At 38.8% G+C, this 15,973-nt stretch overlaps 1 protein-coding gene across 1 annotated transcript in view; it reads right to left on the bottom strand.

The window, feature by feature from the left end:
• Nucleotides 1-15,973, bottom strand: part of LOC109915258 (rho guanine nucleotide exchange factor 37-like) — a 256,581-nt gene that overhangs the window by 64,625 nt on the left and 175,983 nt on the right. Inside the window, exons 5-6 of the mRNA XM_048603948.1 lie at nt 15,674-15,797; nt 6,636-6,783 (exon numbers count right to left, since the gene is read on the bottom strand). Coding sequence (XP_048459905.1) covers nt 6,636-6,783; nt 15,674-15,797 — 272 coding nt within the window. The remainder of the gene's footprint in view (nt 1-6,635; nt 6,784-15,673; nt 15,798-15,973) is intronic.

Raw genomic sequence — 15,973 nt, 5'->3', positions numbered from 1 at the left:
TATTCTATGGAGTAATGATTTTTTGTAAATATTGAAATCTACTTATGGCAAGTATTTACGATACTGGACATACTAAGACAAGTTTAATTAACAAGATAAGGTTCAACATTTCCATGTGCATAAATCTAATGAAAACACCAAAGACAAAGGTATGGATGTCCCCAAGGCAAGGAGGAAGTGGAGGACAAGGATCACTAGTACGCAAGGGAGAAAAAAACAGGAATGATAAAGAAAACAGCAAGCATAGTGAGGAAAAGCACAAAACTAGGCTAGAAAAGGACACTGGGTGATGGAGATGCTTCAAAGATTTGCTTCAAAGAACCACCCAATGGTCACCAGGTGCAACTGTATTATATTTGAATTGAATCAGATCTGCTCCACAGACACAGGTCATTGAGCAAAGCTCAGAAACGTAAGAAAAACAGAATATAAGAAACAGGAACAGGGTAAGAGATTCATCCCCTCAAATGTTCTCACCATTCTATAAGACCATTGTTGAAATATAGCCTCCACTCCTCATTTGTGACAGCTCATCGTAGCTTTCAATTCCTTGGTATTTCAAAAGTCTATCTACACTCTCATTAATACTTTCAGTGATCTTGCCTCCACAATTCACTGGGATAGAGAAATCCAGAAATTTACTAGCCCCTGGGAGAGGAACTTCATTCACATCCCAGTTTTAAACAGTGTCCTTTTATTCTGTAACTTTGTCCCGTAGTTTGAGGCCTCCCTGTTAGTGGAAGCATCTTCTCAACATCTACCCTGCCAAGCTCCCTCAGAATTTTCTATGTTCCAAAAAGACCACCCCTCATTCTTCTAAACTCCAATGAATAAAGGCCTAACCTGTTTAGCCATTCTTGACAAATCAACCATTTTATCTGAGGAATCAGCCGAGTAAATCTTTTTTGAACTGCCTCCAATGTCAATATATCAATTCTTAAATATGGGGATCAAATGGTACACAGTATTCCTGTATTTCCTCCCATTAGCACCTTGGTTATCTGATACTTTGTTTATGTTTATACGGATGTTTATATTGCCCTTCACTGTGAAGACCAATGCAAAATGTTGGTTTAATCTATCTGCCATTTCCTAGTTCCCGGTTATCAAATCGTATCTTTCAAAGCTTCCACAGTCTAGCTGTTTTCTTTATATATAACGCAGAAGCTCTTGCCGTTTGTTTTTATATTTCTTGCCAATTTTCTTTTTTAAACAATTTCTTCCTTTTTATTCGTTTTTTTTTAGTCACCCGCTGCTGATTCTGAAAAAAAATCCCTATCCTCTGGCCTACTTTTAGTTTTGCCACTTTGTATGCCTTAGTTTTTTTTAAATTCTGAACTCTCTTTGATCACCTTCTTTAACCATCGCTGGTTCATCCTTCTCATTAAGTTCACCTTTTCGACCGGACAACATCTGGAGTACTATGTACAGCACTGGTCACCATACTTATGGAAGATGTTAATACATTGAAAGCAGCTCAGAGAAGGTTTACTAAACTAGTACTTGGAATAAGCGGATTGTCTTATGGGGGAATGCTAGGCAGGCTAGGCCTGTATCCTCTGGAAATTAGACTCAGAGGTGACTTAATTGAAGCATAAAAGATCCTGAGGAGACTTGACTGGGGAGACATTAAAAGCATGTTTCTTTTTGTGGGTGAATATAGAGCTAGGGGTCATAGTTTAAAATAAGGGAGCGCTCATGTAAACCACAGAAGTGGAAAAATTTTTCCTCTCAGAGGGTTGTGAGTTTTTGGAATTCCTTCCTCAAAAGACAGTGGATGCAGAAACTTTTTATCTTTTATGACAGAGGTAGACAGATTTTTGATTATCAAGGAGATGAAAGGTTATTGGGGATATGTAGGAGTGTAGAGTTGAGGTTAAGGTTAGGTCAGCCATGATCTTATTGAATGATGGAGCAGGCTCAAGGGGCCGACTGACCTGCTGTTGTTCCTTATTTGTACATTCTCCTCCAAGCCACATATCATCCTGACTTAGAAACACATTGTCATTCCTTCACTGTGTCAAAACCTTGGAACTCCCTTCCTAACAGCTCTGCACGAGTGCATACACCCCATTGACTGAAGCAGTTCAAGAAGACAGCTCACCAAAGATTCCTCAAGGAAATTAGGAATGGGCAATAAATACTAGCATAGTCAATGATGCCCACATCCATAAACAAATGTACAAAAATAGATTCATGGAATCCAAGGCTAACAGAACGTCAAAAAGAAATAGGCCGGTAGTTCATCATACTCTCTGACAACTATTCAGTTCTGAATACTGACGAAAGTGATATATCATATGGGGGGAGTGCAGTCATGACTGTAAAACCATGGCATGCACAAAGATGACTGGAAGAGCAATAGCTTTAAGAGATTCAATAGTGAATGGAGAACAGACAGGCCTTTCTGAGGCTACTGATGTGAATCCATAATAGTATATTGCCTCCATGGTGCCAGGGTAAAGATGACATTTAAAGCTGCAGTGCACACTGAGGGGAAGGATGAACAATCAGTTGTCATGTTCTACCAATGGCACAGGGAGAAAGACAGATATGGTCCTATAGTCAAAATTTAGAGAGTTAAGGTTGAGGGAATATTGAAAATTCTGAAGGAAACGTCAAAAATATTAATCTCTGAATTATACCCAGGCCTCATGCTCTGAGCATAGAAATAGGAGGACAGAACTGATGAATGGGTGGCTGGAGAAATAGTGCAAGAGTGAGAGCTTTAGATTCTTGGGAGATTGGGATCAGTTCAGGGGGACATGGTAGTTGTACAAGCTAGATAGGTTGAAACTAAATAGAGCCAGGACTTGCAAATCATTGTTGGGGAGAGTTTAAACTCACTTGGTGGAGATGGGGAAACCAGGAGTTAGAAAGGGATATCAAGGTGTCAAGAATTTAGCAAAGAATACAGATAGTCCTAGAGTAGGAAATAATAAGATATTATTTGAGTTCAGCATAAGAAAATAATAAAGTCTAAATTATGGCTACTGTGCATGTATTTGAATGCACTGTTTAGTAAATAAGATTAGTGAGTTGCAGACACAGATAGCCATTCATTGTGGTAATAAGAAACCTGGCTTAAAGAATGAATTAAACAATCCTGATCCAAGTTGTTTGGGTAAGATAGGAACGGAGGGGAAGAGTATCAATTAGGGAGAATATTGCAGTTTTGGAGAGAGAGGGAGTCCAGAGGGGTCAAGGATAGAATCTACACGAATAGAACAAAAGGACAAAAATGGTGTAATTAACACTGCTTAATGTAGTCCATAAGCCATCAAGATACTGAGTTACAAATTTGCATGAAAATTATAGGGAATTGCTAAAATTCTAAACTAGTTATAATGGAGGACTTTAATTATCAGAACATAGACATCCAAAAGTGTTTTTAGGAAAGTTTTCCACAGTTTTATGTGTTCAGTGCAAATAACAAGGAGGTCTTGCTGAATCTGATTCTTGGAAATGAGGTGGGTCAAGTGGCAATAGACTAAGATTTAGGCAAGAGTGATCATTGTATGATAAGATTTAGGTTGACTATGGACAAGGACATAAAGCAGTGCAGAGTAAGAATAATTAACTGGGGAAAATTGAACTACAATGGGTTCTGAAAAGGAGCCACATCAACATGCAGCATTAACTCTATGTTTCTCTTTCTATAGTTGCTGTTAGATCTGCAGCGTTTGTCCAGCACCTTCTGTTTTTATTTCAGATTTCCAGCATCTGCAATATTTTGCTTTTAATCAATGGGTTAAAATGGAACTGTCTCAGAGATGATTAAAGATTAGCAGGCAAAACTGTCCCTGAACAATGGACTGCCATTAAAGAAGAGAGAGTTCAAGGAGAATCAAGGTATAGTCCCAAAAAGAGGAAAGGAAAGGAAAATAAATCTAGAGCTCACAGGATGGAAGAGGGTAAGATGAAGCAAAACAAAAGTGCATTAATTACAGATGTCGGTGGTAATACATTTGAGGACCAGGCTGAACATAAAAGGTTTGGAGGGGTAATTGATAATGCAAATAAGAGAAGCAAAGAAAGAATATGAGAAGAGACTAGTAACTAATTTAAATAATTCAAAATTCATAAATATGCATATGAATATTAAAATAGGGGTCAGATGAGTAGGTCGGAATAGGGTCCAAAAAGATGTAGGGAAGGGCTTGGCTGTAGCATTAAATTAATATTTTGCTAATGCCTTTACAAATAAGAAGATGCTATGCAGATAATGACGACTAAAAAAAAGTTAATTTAGATATGCTAAAGGATTCAAATTGATAATTGATAAGAGATATTGGATTGACTATATGCACTTAAAATTGATGAGACATCAACACAGCATAAGTTGCATGTAAAGATACCCAAGGAAATGACAATGGAAATTGTGGAAATGTTGGTCATATTTTTTCCAATCATCTTGAGATGCAGATGTGATGCAGAGCACTGGAGAGTTGCAAATATTACATCCTTATTAACAAAAAAATGTACAGATAAATTAATAAATACAGTTCAGTCAGCTTATCCATATAATTGGGGAAGCTTATAGAAATGTTAATTCAGGACAAAATTAATAGTCATTTGGGCAAATGCAGGTTAAAAGTCATTATGGATTTGTTAAGTAAAATTGTGTTTGACTCGCTTTGAGATTTTGATGAAGTAACAGATGGTCGAAGAGGATGCCACACAACAAATATGTCAACAAAGTTCAAGGAATTACAGAACAGTGGTAACATGAATACAAAATTGGCTGAGTGACAGAAAACAAAGGGGAATGATGATTGGTTGCTTTTTCACCTGGAGGCAGGTTTATAGTATAGTTCCCCAAGCATTGGTGTTGTGATTTCTTAATGGAAATTAATGACTAGACCTTGATGGACAGGGCACAATTTCGAAATCTGTGGATGATTCAAAACCTAAAACTGTTGTACAACATGAGGGGTTGATATAGAACTGCAAAATGACATATACAGGTTATTGAATGAAAAGAAAAGTGACAAATGAAATTTAATGCAAAGATGTATGAACTGATTCATTTTGGTAGAAAATGCAAACAGCAGGACCAGAGTCAGCTGGGCGCATATATACATAAATCATTTAAGGTGGCAGGACAGGTAGAGAGTGTGGTTAATAAAGTATATGGAATCCTAAGCTTACTATGTAGAAGGATAGGGCAAAATCTTATAGGGGTTTCAGCTACATGTGTTATGGTGAGATTTGTGGCAGAATCAGAAGAGAAGTCCAATGATGCCTATAACAATGTCATCTTGCAGATATTTCTAACCAATCTATTCAGATGTGTTATGAGACACCTCTATGGCAGATGGGACTCAAACCCAGACAATCTAGCCAGAGGCAGGGACGCTATCATTGTGTCACAAGAACCCCTGCTCTGTCTTTTGTGCTTTTCATGAGATTCTTGCTAGGTTGTAGCAAGTTACCAATGAAAGGAATTACTGCTTGTTAAATACCTTGTTAAGCACACACCTCACTTCATTAACATTCAGCTTCATTTCTTAGTAAATGTGCCAAACAAGCTAGGCATCGCAGAGAACTCAGAGCAGATGCCTGATGAATTCAGTTCACTGCTTACCCAAAAAGCTCTCCACATTGGTAACTAGGCACCAAAATCTCAGGGCATGCCCCATGGGCACCAGTCACATGCATCCCACATCCATGGACATTAGATGTGCGTGAGCTAAGAACCATCATGGCACATCTCTGATCAGTTTATTAAATGCTTCTACACTTTAATGCTGACTTGAGCTGCATGAGCACCTACTATTTTAACGCTGCTGCAAGGACTCTATGTACTCAAGGCACGTACCCAGCTCATGGACCAGCTCAGACTACATCACTGCGTTCTTCACTCGCTGTCATACAGATGACTCACTCTGAGCATTACTGAATGCTCACAGCATCACTGACTTCCACTACCTTGTCTTGTCTTTTTGCACTTTTCTCCCTCAATTAGAGAGATTCCAAGCTCATATTATGTCTATATTGCCTTACCACTTAGAGCAGCCACAAATGTAGGAAGCTTGTTCTCGTTGTCAGTAGGCCTCCAAAAGTCATAGAGATCTACAGCAAAACACAGCACAGCCCTTCGGCACTTTGCCAGTCAAAAACCACCTAATTATTCTAATTCCATTTTCCAGGCTTGACCCATAGCCTAGTATGCCTTAGCATCACAAATGTACATCTAAATAATTCTTAAATGTTACGAGAGTTTCTGCCTCTACTACCCTGACAGGCTGTGAGTTCCAGATTCCAGTACCCTTTGGTGAAAAAAGATTTTCCTCACATCCCTTCTAAACCTCTTGCCCTTTACTTTAACCTTCACCAAGGGAAGTATATGCACCTCATAATTTTATATACCTCAATCGTGTTCTTCCTCAGTCTCTTCTGCTCCAGGGAGAACAACTCCAGTTTATCCAATCTCTTTTCATAACTAAGATCTCCAGCCGAGGGAAAATCCTGTCCAGAACATCAAATCCATCTTATAATGTGGATTCCAGAACTGTACGCCATTCTCTGCCTTATCAAACTTGTTTCATTATTTCCAAGTGTTACACGTTTGGATATTTAAAGAATTAAAGCCCCATGAACACAAAAGAAATATACTTATGTGACGCTCCTACCCCACTTCATTTAGAGTTTCTGCAACTTCTTTCCAGATAATTTCATTCTTCTTGTAGTTAGTTTCGAGTTGCAGCATGTTCTCATAGTTAGCACAGTACTCTTTGTAAGCGTCTTCCAGCTCTCGTTTGAAGGCGAGAAACACATTACCTTTCAGAAGAAAAACATCTGTGAATCATCAGGGAATACTGCAACGTTTAAGGGCAAATATAGATAAATGGTTGAACAAGAGGAAAACACTGGTCTGGAGATGATTGGGCAGTGAGATTCATAAACTGTTGACACACACACAAGGGGCCTAATGAACTTGCTATGTCCTGGAAACTTATATTGCTACTTTTGAAATATTAGATTTTCTTTTACAATTAAAATATTATCTTTCTAAAGACCCTAGTGTATTACAAGAAAATTTGAATAACCATAAACTATTAATTCAAGCTACAAACCTGACCTCAAAAATGTAAGGTCGTCTTTTGAAATTCTCCTGTACCATAAATATGTTTACAATCGATAGGTTGAGGAAGAAAAAACACTAGTTTCAACTAAGATTTAAGCAGTTTTTCACATGTACCAGATCAGTCTGAAACAAGGCCACTGCTGAGTGTTGGAAGTAACTTAAGCATAACTTGTGAATGTTATTTGTTAATAATTATGGAACATAAAAGGATTGACACTTTAGAAATAATATGTATAAAGCTAAAAAAGCATTGAAACATTTTTTTTTTGTTTTCAATTTATTCATTCATGGGATGTGAGCGTTGCTCGCTGGAACAGCATTTATTGCAAACTCCTAGCTACCCTTGAGCTACCGTCTTGAACTGCTGCAGTCCATTTGGTGTAGATACTAAAAGCATTCTAAGGAACGTTGGTGAATTTCTAGGGATGGTAGTTGGAGCTGCTACTAAGCATTGGTGGTGAAGGAGCTGGATGTTTGAAGATGTGGAAGGGGGAGGGAGGCCTCTTGTGAAACAGTGGAAGTGTCCCTATCGCTAGACTGGGAGACCCAGGTTCATGTCCCACCTGCTCCAAAGGTGTGTAATAACATCTCCTGAACAGGTTGATTAGAAAAATAGGCAAAATAAAAACATTTTTAAAAAATTCTCAAGCCAAATGCTTGATTTTGGATGGTGTCAAGCTTCCTGTGTGCTGTTGGAGCTACATTCATCCAGATAAATGGGGAATATTCCATCCAGACCAGTGCCTAGTAGATGGTAAACAGACTTTAGGAATTCAGGAGGTTATTTACTAGTCACACAATTCCTAGCCTCTAACCTGCTCTTGTAGCCACTGTATTTATATGACTAGTCTATTCAGTATCTGATCAATGATAACTCCTGGGATGTGGTAGTGGAGGGCTCAGTGATGGTAATATCATTGAATGTCAAGGAGCAATGGTTAGAATACCCCTTGTTGGAATTGGTTATTGCTTAATATTTGTGTAACACAAATGTTACTTGCCACTTGTCATCCTATTTCTGGATACTGTCTAGGTCTTGCAGCATTTGCCCTTGGAGTGTTCCAGTATTGGAGGAATCGCAAATGTTGCTGATCATTGTGTAATCATCAGCAAACATCCCCACTTCAACCCTTAAAACAGAGGGAAGGTCATTGATGAAGCAGCTGAAGATGGTTAGGCCGAGGACACTATCTTGAGGAATTTCAGCAGAGATGTCCTGGAGCTGAGATGACTGATCTCCAACAATGTGCTAGGAATGACTCAGCCAGCAGAGAGTTTTTTTCCCATGATTCCCAATAACTCCAGTTTTGCAAGGACCCCTTGATACCACACTCTGTCAAATATGGCCTTGATGTCACTCTCACATCACCTCTGGAATTCAGCTCTGTTATCTATATTTGAACCAATCCTGTGATAAAGTCAGGCACTGGCCGAACCCAAACTGGGCATCACTGAGCAGGTTATTGCAAAGCAAGTACTGCCTGATAGCACCGTTGATGACACCCACCATCACCTTACTGAGCAGAATCTTCAAATGGCAGCTGTGGTTTTAGCTGTAAGTGTTGGGGAACCATTGAAAGACTCATGTTCCTTCTTTTAAGGAAGACTTGCCACATCTTTTGCCAACTGGGCAGCTTTGAGGACAACAGCAGGTCTTCCCTCTAGTATGAGATTCCACCCCAAAGGGGGCAGAGGGAGCCCTCTGGCAAAAGCTGCTGCCCAATCAGAAGTTGAGTAGTGCCTTGAAGGATGTTATAGCTGCTGCCAGAACAAGAACACTGGAGTCCAGGATGCAGGAATAAAGTACATGATGTATCATGGGATTGAGGTCATTGGAAGCTTTTGGGGGAGAAAGCCCTTAAGTGGACATTAATTGGCAGCAGTGCTTGTGGATCAATCACCTAAGACATCCTCATCCACAATTCATTTCCAGCAGACGCGGGATGGTGCGGGTATCAGGTATGCCTACATGCCACCTAATTCCCGCCTTCTAACTCTCCATCTCCACAAGCACAAGATTACATCCATAGCTGCAGATAACCTATAGATATGCCATTTCTAAATTCTAATTGTTGATTTGCCTGTGAAGAATTAATGCATGCTTTAAAACAACAGTGATTATTAAGGTTTTGGGCATTATAGTGCTAATATGCTTGAACTATGATAGTTTGATGTTTATTTGTAGCCACACTGCTCCACAATTGCTAACAACATGAATGAAGAAAATTTGTAGAGAAAACTGACCTTGCTATTCTGATGTATCTTTCGCAGTTGAGAGTGAAGCAATAATTTCAAAACCCTGAAATCGGGTCACCTTGTTTGAACCAAAGCATTGCCAAGGTTCCAATTGAGATCCTACCTACAGAACAGCTGCTTAACTGTGAGATAAGGTGATGAGTCAGGGCACTGTTCAGGGAGTTGATAATCTTGTTTCCATGGTGAAAATGAACATTAGATCTTACGAGAAAAGCATCATTTTTTCGTTTAAGTGTGTGTTAATATTTCCCATCTTGAATAGACACAGGACACTCTTTTAATTGCATTAATTTGAAAAGAAAATCCAAAATTCCTGAGGAAGTGCTCCACTGGTATAACACCGGCAAAGCAAACTCTCCACCAAGCCCCTTCAAATACCCCAAAAGCACATTCCAAATCCTGGAGATAAGGTCACAGTAGGCTGATTAATGCCTGACTATGCAGCGCCAATCCCAATCTGTCCTCTAAAGCCCCATGGAGCCTAAGAGAAAAGGAACCAATCTGTCTTTGGACAAGGTAATAGGATGCCCCATAGATTCACTCCCTCAGGTTAGTAAAGTGTCAGGCCCTCAAAGGAACTCATACTAACTATGAACAGGGCACGAGGGAAGGACTTGGAATATCTAATGGAATTCAAAAAAAAATGGTAAATGGGGAAACTCCTAGTCTTCAGTTATAACTCACTTAAAATTTATTTCACTTACACAGAGAGTTAAAACAGACTCCATGTGCAACCAAGTTCTGCGTCAAATCTCAGCTTTTATTTTCCACACTCCACAGATCCAAGAATCTTTGGAGCCAATCTTTCCTTCCGCTGTTTTACTGAAATTTATGTTAGTTTACTTTAATGGAGTAATGAGGCAAATCTCATAAAATGTGAGTTTTTTATGCGACTGTTTAAATTCTGTTCAACTGATGTTCTGAAATTATTAAATAAACCACATAAGTACTTTCTTTCTCAACTAATAACGTAATTGTGAATGCAAGGACTGGAGGAACATATAAAGGAACTTTACTTGAAAAACAAAACTAAAATTGTTAAATTTTACAGCTACCTTGCAGAGCAACATATATATGATACACAATAGATTTTAAAATGCCTTGCAAATTCTTTTCTGCCTAAAAAGATTAGATTCCTGCTCCACATTAGAAAAAAGATTCAAAATGAATAATGATCGAGTATATCAATCCTTCAGAAACCTGTTTACTTTTGAAGATAAGCAATGCAGCCAGCTTTATTTGAAGGTATGGATCTGAAATCACAGGTCGAGATTTTTTTTATAAATCTAAATATTACACCTGTTAGCAGTTACAGCAACTTTTTTTTTATCTGCAGCATTTTCTAATAGGAGGACATCAAGCTGGAAGTGTAAGGGCAGTAATTAACTCAGGTGATGGGTATGTCACTGGCTGACTGGAGAGCTGGTGAGCAACTTACAGCTTCTGCTTTTGGGAAGATCTACTATACTAAGTGCCAACCAGGCACTTGACTAACCAGTGGAATTCTCTTCCTACAATCAAGGACCTTGGAGGCAGAAATCCTGCTCCTGTAGAGCAGGCAGCCTAGAAAAGGCATTAATTACCCATTAAGGAATCTTAATTGGCAGTCAGCTGGGAAGGCTGTCCACCACTGTCTCCTATTCCTCCCCAAATCACCATCTAATGTGCTGCCAAATCAAGGACTCCACACTGCCAACTCCAGCTATTCCGCTACAGTTTGTCAAATCCTTACACTATTCATAGACATTAAACAATTTCCAATAAAGAGATTAATTGTTTTGTTAGAATTATGGAAAGAAGAATGTCAATGTGTTAGTGCTCACTCATTAATATTGCCAATAGTAGTTTCTAAGTTCAAATAACTAGATGTGAGGGCTAATTCTATGTTAATTTATGAATGAGACAGAATGCAATGTCCAGGAATGAGTCTGAATATCTAAATTCCTAACTAAATAAATCATCACTTGAATGCATGAGAAAAGTTAGAATGTTAAGATAGCTGTGGAGATGGATAACTTAAACAGAAATTCTACTGAACAGCTGACATGTTACATGATTTCGCATTTTAAGACTTTTATTGTAACAAACTAGTAGAAACATTACCTAAACATTATTTTGGCATATAATGTATACTCTAAACTACAGAACAGATTTTTCTTTTTACATTTAAAATGACCAAAAGTTTCCCGCAATGGTTAGACTTTACCCTGTCTCATAAGTAGACACTCTATTCTCTTGAAAAAAGTTCAGAATGATTCTCAACACCAAACATCTTATTTCCTTTTCTTTTTCAACCGGGTAACTCCTAATCCTGGAACAATGAGGATGAATTAGAAGTTTCTCCCACCAACTAAAGCTATGCCAGTCTTTTTAAAATCCTTCCAACCTCAGTCACTTCACCCTGAAAGAGTTCTCCCACTTGCATTCTTGCATGGCATATACTAGAGACTTGTTACCTCTATTTCTTTGGTCTCTCTTTGCAGAATACTGGCAGACTGGCTTGTCTGTGTAATTTAAGATGATTGTCAAGGACAGTCTAATTAGGAAAACCTTGTTATTCTGTTCCTACAACAACTTCCTTATTCATCCTCTCCCGCTCAAGCCTATCTCCATTGCAAGGTGAGTCACATGACCTTTGTATCCGCTAAACATGCTGATTAGTTACTTTTCAGATGTCAATTCTATCTTAATCCAACCATCATCCTAAACTAAACTAGTCCCATCTGCCTGCACTTGGACCCTTCAAACATTTCTTATTCATGTACTTATCTAAGTGTCCTTTAAACGTTGTAACTGTACTCACATCCACCACTTCCTCTAGAAGTTCGTTCTACACACAAACCACTCTCCATGTACAAGAATTGTCCCTCTTTTTTTTTAAATCTTTCTCTTTTCAACTTATAAAAATATAAAAATATTATTAAATACATTAAATATAAAAATATGTCCCTTAGTCTTGAAATACCCCACCCTCGGGAAAAGACAGCTGCCATTTACATTATTTATACCCCTCAGGATTTTATAAATATCTGTAAAGTCATGCCTCAACCTCCAACGCTCCAGTGAAAGAAGTCCCAACCTATCCAGCTTTTTCTCATTACTTAAACCCTCCATTCCTGGCAACATCCTGGCAAATCTTTTCAGAATCCTCTCCAGCTTGATAATATCCTTCCTATAACAGGGCAACCTGAATTGGCCACAGTACTCCAGAAGAGGCCTCACCAATGTCCTGCACAACCTCAATACGACGTTCTACCTCCTATACTCAAAGATCTGAGCAATGAAGGCAAGTGTGCTAAATGCTTTCTTAACTACCCTGTCTACATGCGACATAAACTTCAAAGAATTATGTACCTGAACCCCTAGGTCTCTCTTCCTACAACACTACCCAAGGCCCTAATTTTAATTGTACAAGTCCTGCCCTTGTTTGTTTTACCAAAATACAATATCTTGCACTTGTACAAATTATATTCTATCTGCCACTTCCCAGCCCATTGACCCAATTGATCAAAATTTCTTTGTAATCTTAGATAACCTTCTTCACTGTTCACTATACTGCCAATTTTGGTGTCATCCACAAATTTACTTGCCATGAGTTCTGTATTCTCATCTAAATTTATATAAATGACAAACAAAATTGGACCCAGCCCCAATCCCTGCGGAATACTGCTGGTAACAGGTCTCCAGTCTGAGAAATAACCCTCCATCACCACTCTGTCTCCTGTCGTTAAGCCAATTTTGCATGCAATTGGCAAGCTCACCCTGAATCCCATGTGATCCAACTTTACTAATTAGTCTACCATGCGGAATCTTGTCAATCTTCTTGGTTACTTCCTCAAAAAACTCAATCAAACCCTTGTCCTTCTAGGCTGTGGAGGTCAAAGGGTGTTGATAAGTTTCCGCAGTACAAATTTGAGAAGGTACACTCCACAATCACTGTTTGTCAGTGGTGGAGGGGAGTGAATGTTAACAGTGATGGAACGGGGTGCCAAACAGGTAGGCTGGTTTATCCTGTTTGAAGTCAAGCTTCCTGAATGTTGTTGGACGTGCAATCGTCCAGGCAAGTTTGTAGTAATCCATTACACTCCTGACTTGTTGGCTTGTAAATAATGAATAGGCTTTAGGGAGTCAGGATGCAAGTTACAACAGATTTTCTGACCTGCCACTTGGTACCTTAAACAATTTATGCCTATGCTGTTCGTAAAGTGTGATTTAGCGAAATAGGAAGTAGAGGGAGGATTGTATATAATTTGGGATCCTGTTCATTTTTAAATGAATGTGCTAAGAATAAAAACTAATGACGTTTGTGCATTCTGCAATTTAGAAAATGATTTATCTGTAAATATGTAATGATTTTAACACAGTAATCACAACACTTTTAAATTTTTACTACTAAATTGGAATTCAAATTACAAAAATAAATGACCTTGGCTGTATGTTTGTAATTTGTTCCTTTACAATATTCATGAAGATGATGTGATAAACATTTTCAAAATAAATTATGCTTGTTAAGTGCTACGATATGGTGGAGCAGATTTTACTCCTCCAGAGGCTGTTGTCTGAAGAAATTAAAGGAACATTTCTGTTCTTTCTGGATCCTTCAAATCAATTTTGGAAGAGGGTGGGTGCGCCTGAAATTGATCTTGGCTACTCCATCCTGTATTAGAGTTTCAGGTTGCACTAATTGATGGGGAATGTAGCACTCTTCTAGAACAGGCAGAGCAATATTGGATTTTTTAACCATCTAATTTCTCACTTAAGACACAGGAGCTGAATAAACACATTTTAAGACAGAAAATTCTGAAAGACAACTGTTTATTAGTTTTAGGAAAAAAATAACATTTAAGTGTACCTGTACCACACATAAATTATTTATTTAAAAAGCAAAGTTTATAATACAATGTACAAAATCAAACTGTAATTCCAAATAAAGCTTTCAGATTTAGATCTAGCACCTAGACAGAAATGTAGCTGCTGGTAAGTGTATGTATATTACAACCTCACTAAATCAGTGATGTGAGTTACATGAGTTTATTTCCCAATGCCTTTCATACAGCATGTGCCTTTTAATAGTCTTGATTTCCACTAGGCAATGCAAAATTGAATGAAAACAGTACCATGATTAAAACATTAGGAATGCTACATTCCGAACTAAAGATTTCTGGTATTTGACTGGCATTTGCACTCAGCTTTGCCTTGGGCATGGTTTATCATCTGATTAGAAAGAAAATGGGTCAGAACTATTCAGCATTGGTAACAAACCTAGCAAAAGTATGACATGACCTTGCACAGAACGATTGCCATCCATTTTAAGCCTATACAGGTCTAGGGCAGGGGTTTGAGGAGAATATCCGAGCTTTTGTCTTGAGGTATTTTAATTCCCAGACTTGACTTACATGGTGGGGCAAACAGCAGTCAGTAGCAGACAGGAATATAAGTAAAGATAACCAGCTACCAATGGCTACCACTAGGTGACAGAATGCTAATAAGCACTAAAGGGAATTTAAAGCTAGTCTCGTGTGAAGGAAGGGGGAAGAGCCTGAGCAGCGAGGCTGCCACTTTCCTTTGAAGTCTGGCAGGACACTCTTGATCTTCTTCACCCTGTTACAGCAATGTTTTCTACTTCCCTTAGAAGCTCTCTTTCTGACAGTGATAGATCTGCCTTCACCTGGCAGCTAAACTACTCTGGGTTTCCATTAAAACCAATTATTCTCAAGACCAATGGAATTTAATGGTGGTTCAGTGACTCTCCCAAACTCTCACATGATTCTCTTGTGGGCTTAAGGCTGCTAACAAACCTTGTTGAGTTTGCCTGCAGCCTCATAGACAGGTCCCTTCTTCACACCCACTTTGTACTCAGTTAAGGTTCAAGCATTGGGAAAGGGGATGCTGAAAACCACCACATGTCCCTTGCTTCAAAAACACTTCACTGCCCAATCTTTACTATGACCACACACTAAGGGCCACATCAAACCATCACTCACCTATTCCCTGGGATTCACTGCTAATTCTTGGGATGGAACTCAGTGCATTGCCAGCAGAAGCCACTGCTCCCAGTGACACTGCCTGCATTGAAGAACTACCAGAGAGCTTTTGGGGGACAGAGTTCAGTCCTCTGGGGTCCTTCATCAGGAGGAATGCCTAACACTGGCCAGTTCGAAACCTACCATCGCTTAATTGTGTTGGGCTACTTCTGAGAAGTAACACACCTGTCCATAACTGGCAGTACCATTAACACATGAAAAAAAAAATCCAGGGCATGGGTTTAGAGCAAATCAATTAACTTATCTTTTCAAAGCTAATGCAAAATATTTTTTGAAGAATTACTTATCAAGAGGACTTGATCAGATTTTCCAGTGGCTGCATCTTCCAAATTTTTGAGTAGATTGGAGGACACATGTAATACTTCATCAGTACCTCCGAACAAACCTTCCAGGTCTAGATCTGGCACCTAATGAAGAAAAGAAACGTGACTGCTGGTAAATGTTTTGTATTTTAAGCTGCATTCCAGTCATGACCAGTGGTTTGTGGTTGGGGTTGGGTGTTTTATTTAATGTAAAGAGGCCAGTAGAAACAGTGAATTCTAGAAATCTGAAACAAAATACCAAACCCTGGAATGATGCACCC

Source organism: Rhincodon typus, chromosome 12 (genome assembly GCF_021869965.1).
Source record: "Rhincodon typus isolate 14 chromosome 12, sRhiTyp1.1, whole genome shotgun sequence".
In the NCBI taxonomy this organism is placed as follows: Eukaryota; Metazoa; Chordata; class Chondrichthyes; order Orectolobiformes; family Rhincodontidae; genus Rhincodon; species Rhincodon typus.
Note: the sequence above shows the minus strand (reverse complement) of the source record. Positions and strands in the feature narration are given on the sequence as shown.